The sequence below is a fragment of the Atta cephalotes genome, assembly GCF_000143395.1.
Source record: "Atta cephalotes unplaced genomic scaffold scaffold00017, whole genome shotgun sequence".
NCBI lineage: Eukaryota > Metazoa > Arthropoda > Insecta > Hymenoptera > Formicidae > Atta > Atta cephalotes.
Window position 1 is genome coordinate 1,752,131 of NW_012130081.1, and position 9,419 is coordinate 1,761,549.

Genomic DNA, 9,419 nt, shown 5'->3' on the forward strand with positions numbered 1-9,419 from the left:
CTGTGATGTTAGGAAAGTTACCGATAAAATGCAATGTAACTAAATTAAATTAAAAAATTAAGAGTCTAAAATGTAACTAAGTTAAGATAAAATTAATTAACTTTTTAACTTTATAATTGAACTTTTAACTTTTTAACTTAGTACTTCCCAATCCTAGATTCTCGATATTTCGTAGGCGCCAACCCCCGATGTTCGTGAAATCGTGGCTTCGCACCGGTCGATCGAGCGGTCGCACCGCATGATTTTCAGAACGTCCGCGAGGCGGAGAGAAGACCTTGCTCGACTGGAAACGCAAACAGTGGCGGGAGTAGAGTGTAGAGCAAGCGGTGTAGAGTTGTAGAGCAGTTGTTATCGTCGTCGTGGCTATACATCTATACATCCATACGTCCAAGCAAATTTTCTTCCTCGACCGCAACAACCCCTTGGGTTCTTCGTTGTGAGATTTTTTTTTAACAGCATGTCAGATTGGGACACCGCGCCTATCACTTTACGCAAACGTGCCCCGAAGTCATCCACGTTGAAAACGGAGAAGGTAACCCATCTCATCTAAGCATATCTGCGCCGCACGATTGTATAACCGATTGTATTTGTTTACAGGCGGTGAACGACGCACGGCGACAAGGTTTCACCGTGGAGACACAAGCGAAATGTGAGTAGCATGAGTCTACTTCCCTGGGATATCTTTTTCCTCGTTTTTTCCTTGAGATCTTTCTCATCATAGACAACGTGTTCGCCGTTTCAAGCGGACAATTATGTGTACTCTCTTATATCTACGAACATAATCGAGTTACATGGATTCATAAAAACCAAATTGCAAATTGCAAAAATGATGATTATCATATTTTCCTGAGACTGTCTATATAATCCAATCCAAATAGCAACGTATCTGTTGCTTGCTAAGTATACATTGCTAAGTATGTGTTGCTATCAGAATTGCAGCAACTGAACCTTGTTTGTTGGTAACTTGGCCTTCATGATATGAGAACTTTGAGTAGCTCGTTATAGCAGTTTGCCAACAACTTTAAAATCATAATCAAAATTCATACTACTGCCATCATATTACATCATACAATGCTATCATATTGCCGACAACACAAGCTTGCTGTTAAACAAGTTGCACACATTGTTGCCTGCATATTGCTACAATGTCGATTTATTTGAAATCATTGAAGACAAATCTATAGTAAGTTGCAGTACCATAAGCAATAACAGATTTGTGCGATTTTGCTAAGGATTTTGCTTTGGAAGCATAGGCTTTCTACAATAAACATTTAAATTTTATCTAAATTTTAAGTTTTAAACTGTAGAAGAATCAGTCATCAGAAACCGTTGATCAGTTACAGTCGAATGTGAAAAGAATAATCGACTATGATCGAATAATTTTTTACAGCTTCAGATTTAAAATAGATAATTTAAATATTACAATAGATTATTGTAGAAAGCCAATGTATCGTGTTATCAGCAATTGATAGCATTGTATGATGCAACATGATGGCAGTAGAATCTGATTATGATTTAATTTTGTTGGCAAACTGTTATAACGAGCTACTCAAAGTTATCATATCGTGAAGGCCAAGTTACCAACACAGTAAAAACGGATATGTAATCTGCATTACATGTATTGTATTATATTGTGTCGTAGATGAAAAGCTCCAGGCAATTTGAGAACAAAGTAATTTGTTGTGTTAATGTATAGAATAAACTGCACATATGTAAGTATAGTTTCATAAAACTTAACTGCAGATTACAAAAATAATAATTATCATATTTTCTCAGGAGTGTGACAGCTCTACATGCAATATAATTGCAATAAAAAAAATACATGTAATCTATGTTATTGTTGTATCATATTGTTTCATAGATGAAAAGTTCAAGGCAGTTTGAAGATAAAGTAATTTGTTGTGTTAATGTAAAGAATAAACACACACATAAGTATATGGTTTTATAAAACTGAATCCTATGAAACTGAATTGCAAATAATTATCATATTTTTTCGAGAATGATATCTATGTACAATCCAGCACAGTTACAGTAAAAAAAGTGTAACATGTAGTCTGTATTATTTTATCACATTATGTCGTAGATGAAAAGCTGAAAGCAGTTTGAAAATGTTGTGTCAATATAGAACAAGTCTGTGGCTCCAATTTGAGCGTCGGAGTCAAAACGCAAAGCCATCGATGTAAAAAAAAATTCATTGTAAGATTTTAGAAACTATAAAGTATTGATAAGCGTCACTTAATACATATTAACACTTGATAGTTCTCGAAATTTTACTCACATTTTTTTTGTATCGATGGCTTTGTTTCAAATTGGATAGGTCTGGTATAGAATAAACACATATGTGAGTATATAGGTTAATCTCTTTCAAGAAATACAACATTGTATTCTATCAATAAACTACATAAATAATAAAGATATAAATTTTTCATGAAATAAGATTTGAAATGATTTTTCTTGGTTTCTACACATAAAATAATAATATCCTAAAAGCGTTTTATTGTGTTTTACCACAGATGTGTGCTATTCTATAATTTCTTTCTGATAATTTGATCAAATGTAATTTTCTGAAATAGAAAAATATTCTGATTATAGGGGGTGGTGGTGCAAACAGACAGCACGTAACCACAAAAAACACAGCCAAATTAGATCGTGAAACGGAAGAATTGAAACACGACCAAATTCCACTTGAGCTCGGCAAACTTATCCAGCAAGGACGACAGAACAAAGGATTATCACAAAAAGACCTGGCAACGGTAAAGTTTTTATCTTGTTTTTTATATTGAACTATTTATTGGCTGCATTCACCAGAAAAAAAACAGCTTTTGAACTGTTATATAGTTGTAAAATTCTTTAATTCTCCCCTGTAAAATTTTCAATCTTGATTTTGAGAATGGATTGTTGAAGACTATATTAAATTTATTCATTATTCCGGACTATATAAACATTTAAAAACACTTACATATTTCTAAAACCTTTAAGTTCTATCATAATAAAAATCAAATTGTATTTTACTTATTTTTTTACAAATTAAAATGTAAAAGTTTTAAAAAACGATATCAGTTAAGAATTCATAACTTTTGTGAATGGTATAAAAAAATTTAGGTTTTAATATGTACTTTGGGGAAAAAATAGTATAATGTTATCTTTAAAAAATTATTGAATTATTTGGATATCTGGAATGAATTTTTTATGAATTAAAAAATTGAAGTTTGAGAAAAAAAGTGAAATAACTTTTATAGCAAATTAATTACAATTGTGTTTATTTTTAACAAAAAAATGCAGATAAAAGATATAAAAAATAAAAATGTAGCACAGTCTTAAAAAAATATACATTTTGAACATAAAATTCTTTACAATAAAAATATATTAGATAAACCGCTTGTATAAATTTCAAACAATAAAATAAGGGGCTTCTACCCTTTTATTACAATAAATGAGCTTTAAAAGATGTAAATAGTAAATTTTTATTATTCTTTTTCTATCATTTCACGAAACGTTTCGACCGTACTAGTTCCTCATCAGCCGTGTTTAAAAAATGAAATAAAAATTAACAATAATTAAAATCCTTAATAATTAAAACCAATTCTTCGGTTTGGATCTACAATTTATATACATTTATAACTTGACTCAGTCAAACATGGTTGAATTAATAACGCATAATGTGATTGTGAATGAGATGACCCAATTAATACCGTTTTTTATACCGTTACCGAAATTAATTTTTAAGTTTTAATATGTTCATATAAATTATTGTTAACGATTTTTATTTCACTTTTAAACACGGTTGACGAGAACTTAGTACGAAATGTTTCGTGAAATGACAGAAAAAGAATAAAGGTTTACTATTTACATCTTTTAAAACTTGTTTATTATAATGACCTGGTAGAAGCCCCTTATTTTATTGTATAATATTCTTTGATGGATAGTCTTTATGGCAATAAATGATGCAAAAAATAAATATTATATGCCACAAGTTTTAGAACAAAATATTTATATATATGTTTATTTGTGAAATTAGCGTCAAAAACATGAAAAACAAAAAAATCTTTTTTAATTTACTGAAAATGCTTGCACGGTCTGCAATGTAGGTGGTTGAGCGCACAAACACGATTTCTATACGCTTTTGGACGGAAACAAACAATTGCATATGGGCGTCCTTGTACACACACATATAATCTCTCAACATTGCCAAGTTTTTTTTTAGAGCCGGATACCGAACTGTATCATCTGTATCATCTGTCCATTCTCTTAGTATAATTAAAAAATCGACTGTGCATCGGATCAATATGATTTTATCTTTGGTTTCTTACTGGATCCAATGTATAAATCAATCATATTCAAGAATATTACAATTACAGAGCTGTTTTTCCTTTGAATACCATTATTGGAAGAGAATAAAGTCCGAAACATAACTGAAAAGTACAGATAATAGGAACAGGGAATAACAAATTTTAATCTATCAGACATTGTGTGTATTAGAATATAAGGTTTCTGATAGGTTGAAATCTGTTATTCCCATGTGTTTTTAATTATGTCTCAGGTTTCAAGCCATGAATATTTTTTTATTAATAATTTTTAATGCTCTTTACAGAAAGTAAACGAAAAGGCACAAGTCATTAATGACTACGAAGCCGGACGTGGAATACCGAATCAGATGGTAATCGGCAAGATCGAGCGAGTACTTGGAATTAAATTGCGCGGTAAAGATCGTGGCAAACCCTTAGCGGCCCCCGGGACGAAGAAGTGAATCTCGGGGGGAAGCAACATCTATCTTTCGATCCTTATATACTGTTCCCACGAAGGAAGAAGTATGAGAAAGACGGTAGAATGGAATGCAACAAAAAAAAAGAAACACAAACCCCTATCCTCTTTTTCTTTGGTTATACAGATATTGTGAACGATAAAAAATGGGTTATAATTAACTTGTCTTTTATGTACGAAATAAAAGAAAGATATTTTAAGATATCACGAATACGTACGAGTGACATACGGTTACATACGGTGCATACAGTAACATAGCGTAACGTTAAAAAAGGCTTATTGAGTTACCTTTGCGCGCGTAATCGTTTGTTATAGATTTTTAAGTGTATATTACTAATGCTAATCATGAAATAAAACTGAATCATGTGTTTGAATGAAAAAATAAAATTTTTAATTTATGATAACGTACCATATATTCTCATTGAATATCACGAAGTTTTATTAAGAATTTATAAAATATATATTATGGATAAAATGTTTACACGTATATTAAGTAGCAAATATAGTGTATAAATATTAAAAAAGGCCTATTTAAATACTGTTATGTGTACTTGTATATTTCAGACTCTTTTTCGTGTGTATTTTTTGTATATTATTCAATCCACGCAATTTCAATTTGTGCGTTTAAGATCAATTACAAATTAAATGATTATTCCATAATGTACTATCTCTTTTAAAAAATATTTGAAAGAGAAAAAATTTAATAACAGTGTTGATATACTCAAATAACTTTATTTGCGCAGATATAAGTATAAATGCTTTCTTTTCCCATTAATCCTTTCTTAGAGCAAAATTGGAGATTTCTATTCCATCCTTGGTAATAATTTTGATAGTTATTCCATCACCTGTGTATATATCTCTTTCGGCAGCAGAAGTAAAAACGTCTTTTAAGATCGCTATAGCTTTTTCTTGAGTTAAAGGTGCAGGAGTAACACCTTCTTGATTTTTGTAACCAATCTAAAAGATAGTAAAATTACTAGTACAAAATGTACAATATTAATTATACATTTTCTTTTTTTTATATATATAAATATATAAAGTCAATTTACATATTCGTATGTATCTGGAGACACTGGTAGTGTCTCAGCGCTAAGCTACGCATAGCAACACTGCCATGACTACGCGAGATGAATTGCCAGGGATTGAGTATACATAAATATAAAAAATTAAAGTGTTATATATACCTGATTATCAAGAAGTGGTTGCAAAAGTGCACCAGCTGAACCGCCGGCCCTGTATGTAGTTTTCTCACAATGTCCAATTGGATCATAGCTATATATACAGCCTTTTCCATTCTCATCTAATCCAGCAAGTATATTACTAACATAATAAGGAAAGAATCTCTTATGATATAGCATTATCGACAGCATTTGTGCCGCCGCTGGAGTTGACATTTCCTTTTGATGTTCGTGTTTATACATCTGAAGCAAAATAATAACTATTATACTCATGTTTAACAATTTAGTATGTATCGAATGTTATATAATTATTTTACTATGTTTTAATTGATTCCAGTACAGATTCCAAGTACAAGATTTAATACCTGCATGCGAGCGGATAGGAGACGAGTTAGAGTTGTGGTATCGCACCAACAACCGGAACATCCTAAGATAGTTGTGTCTGACAATGGAAATAATTTATCTTGATTTCGAGTGTGAATCGTGAATCCAGTGCTGAGACGCGTGTCTGCGGCTATGACGCAGAAATCATCCCCAGCGAGAGCTACAACACTCCTGAGAATGAAATGTTTTCATATAATTATGTAAAGAAATGTAAAAAAATAGATGTAAAATACTTCATAAATACATAAATTATAAAGAGATATTATAAAATAAAAACCAAAAATACTGACCAACCGTAGAAATGTATATTCTTACAATTATGACACTTAAAATTAATAAGATATAGGTTATTTTTCCACTTACCCTCCATTGTCGGAATATGGATTAAAGTTTACTTTTCTCACTCCCTGTACCTCATAATCAGGTAAATTTCCTTTCCCATTTTCAATCAATAAATTCATCATCGCTTGATTCGCTAAAATACTTCAATTACTTCAAACTGAATAACAGTATGACACTACAGTTTCTTGGTTTTCGCAGTTTCTCACGACGGCACAGATGGCAGACGTCACAGCAAAACAGTCGCGGACATGAGTCATTTACATGAGTTCATAAAACATTCATAAAAAGATCCGTTTTTTTTGATTGACTTTTTGCATCAGTTCATCTTTCTTCCTTTTCTTTCCAGCAAGAAAAAAAAGGAAGATAGATGAATTGGCGCAAAAGTTTAGTCAAAAAAGAACAGGCTTAAAGCGTTATTTCATGAAATGTTAACATGGTCACAAGTTCTTCAAAGATTTATAAAGATAGAAATGTGTATTTTTGCTGCCATCATGTTTCTATAAAAAAAAAATGCATTCTGGTTAGAAAATTTTTCCCTGATAAAATTTTTTTGAGAATTTTATATAATTTTCAGAATTTTTATGTAAATTTCAGAATTCTTTTAAGAGTATAGTATTTTTGAAAAAAATTAATTATTTTTTAGAAATATTGTAAATATTAACGAAACTGAGATATAAGAGATAAAAAAATATTTGAAATAGAATGATCTTATAAGAGTATTTAAAAATTTTAATTTAAAAAATTGTTTTATTTTTATTCTTATAAATAAACATTTTTTTCATTTAAACAAATTTTTTAAAATTATTATTATAAAGTATTTTTCAAATCATTGAACTTTTATTCAAAACATATTAAGTTTTATCTCGAACAGTTTCAAATGGTTCGAAACGAATATTTATGTAAAAAAAAACGATTTTTTCAAAGGAAGTATTACACTCCCTAAAAATATGATTTATCCTTAAAAAAATACATATTATCTTATTTTTGTTTAGAAAATAAAATATTCAAATTTCATCAAAATCGGAGGGGAACATTTCCATGAGTTTTTTGTAAAAAAAGATGTAGAATTTCTCAATATTATTGAGAAAATATATATAAAAGTATCCTAAATAAATATGTATAAAAATTCTGAGAAAAATTTTTCTGACGACTGTATGACGCGGCATGTTTCAGCACGTTTGCAAGTGTTGTTCTCTCTTTCTGCACCTCTCGCCCTCCCACTTCTGCCATTCGATTTGACGTCATTCTGCCGGTTCCGCGCGATCCGTTCTGCACTCGTCGAGTGCAGAAGGAGTGAAAAGAGCTGTTCGCGCGGCACAAGGAACGGACCTCACGCTGACTCCAACAGATCGTTGAACTCAGTACGACTGACGTGTTCAGACGACGTTTTAACATTTTTGTGCTTGTTGAATATGCGGATATTCCTTTTTAAGCAAGTGAAATGTTGTGAGCAAGAATGACGCAATATGAATATCGCATGAAATTATATATATATATATATATATATCGCACATGCCGCGAATAAATGGCTTTCCTCGCAGGGCCGTGTGTCGAGGAGGGAAACGCAGGTTCCTGGGCGAGCTATATTTTCGCGCGAGATATAAATCGAAATCTGACGTCAATAGAAATTATCGAAGTGAAACTAATCACATCGTAGGCTTGTTCTTTTTAGTTGAACTTTTTAGATCTGTTTCTACCAATGTAATTTAATTTTAACTCAGTTTAACTAACTCTTCATCTTTTTGTAGTTTTAAAAAATCAGAAACAGGTAAAAAGTAAGTTGAACTGAGATTAAAGTCTAATCTACATTGATAGAAACAGGTTCATTATAGATATTATTATAGATATGTAGATTATAGATATATAGATATTATATACGGTTTATCTTTATTCATTTTCTTCATATTGAAAAAAAATAAATAAATAAAATATGTACTGGGCACACAAGATCTTTTGAGTTTGGCAAATGAAATAACTTATATATTTTTCTTTATTTGCACATTTATCTGTCAATTTATGTGCCAATTGAATTACTGTGCACTTTGAGAAATATATTATACACATTATATGTAAAAAGATACTGTTTTATAATCGGCAATTAAATTATTCGAAATTAATTGTATTCATATACATACACAGCGTGACTTGAAATATATTTTGAGGACAACCTAGACCCTGATTAGTTTAACCGGCGATTAAGTTAATGAGCACATTCGTCTCTAAACTTTCTTTCTGTTTGTTTTTGATATATTCCATTTTGTTTGTTTTGCTTTATTCAATTCTTTCGTATGTCAATAATAAAAAATTAGCAATTCCGTTCAGCTACGAATTTTTAACTTGATAAACTATTTAACTTGATAAACTATTTGTCAATTTATATAATTAGTGATTAATTTAATTAGATTATTAGAAGAATTGAATAATTTTTTATAATTTATTATCAATTTTTTTGTCCGAGATTTCGATATGATTTCTAATATCGTAGACATACATAAAGCTTTTATACTATTAATTATTCCATTAAAAATCACTGAACAATATCACCGACGAGATATTATTAAAGACATTTTTATGGGAGTTCGCATCCTTGTGACTATTGAAGTAATTAAGAATTAAAAACTGATAATATTGTACTAATTTTATGATTTATTAGTTTAGTAGACGTATTTATATATTTAGAAGTCATAATGCTCAATTTTTCTTTAAAATTGTGATTTCAGTGTTATCAAAGTTTGATTATCAACAGAGATGATG

General features: G+C 30.3%; 2 protein-coding genes across 2 annotated transcripts; one reads left to right on the forward strand and one right to left on the reverse strand.

Moving 5' to 3' along the window:
• The first annotated feature begins 457 nt into the window (after positions 1–457).
• LOC105618509 (endothelial differentiation-related factor 1 homolog) lies at positions 458–4,837 on the forward strand. The gene is made up of 4 exons (XM_012200042.1): positions 458–532; positions 598–649; positions 2,593–2,753; positions 4,592–4,837. The coding sequence occupies exons 1-4, from the start codon at positions 458–460 to the stop codon at positions 4,745–4,747; spliced, it is 444 nt and encodes a 147-aa protein (XP_012055432.1). The 3' UTR covers positions 4,748–4,837.
• A 636-nt stretch (positions 4,838–5,473) lies between these two features.
• Positions 5,474–6,787, reverse strand: LOC105618510 (proteasome subunit beta type-1). The gene is made up of 4 exons (XM_012200043.1): positions 6,687–6,787; positions 6,305–6,494; positions 5,946–6,182; positions 5,474–5,718 (listed from the first exon to the last, which is right to left on the reverse strand). Exons 1-4 carry the CDS (start codon positions 6,785–6,787, stop codon positions 5,533–5,535), a joined length of 714 nt encoding a protein of 237 aa, XP_012055433.1. The 3' UTR covers positions 5,474–5,532.
• Positions 6,788–9,419: the final 2,632 nt, after the last annotated feature.

Coding starts and splice junctions, on each gene's coding strand:
- LOC105618509 (XM_012200042.1), top strand. CDS start 458: ATGTCAGATTGGGACACCGCGCCTATCACTTTACGCAAACGTGCCCCG. Junction 650..2,592: donor CGTGGAGACACAAGCGAAAT/GTGAGTAGCATG, acceptor TTCTGATTATAG/GGGGTGGTGGTGCAAACAGA. Junction 2,754..4,591: donor CACAAAAAGACCTGGCAACG/GTAAAGTTTTTA, acceptor TGCTCTTTACAG/AAAGTAAACGAAAAGGCACA.
- LOC105618510 (XM_012200043.1), bottom strand. CDS start 6,787: ATGATGAATTTATTGATTGAAAATGGGAAAGGAAATTTACCTGATTAT. Junction 6,495..6,686: donor CCATATTCCGACAATGGAGG/GTAAGTGGAAAA, acceptor TTTCATTCTCAG/GAGTGTTGTAGCTCTCGCTG. Junction 5,719..5,945: donor AACCACTTCTTGATAATCAG/GTATATATAACA, acceptor ACTATCTTTTAG/ATTGGTTACAAAAATCAAGA.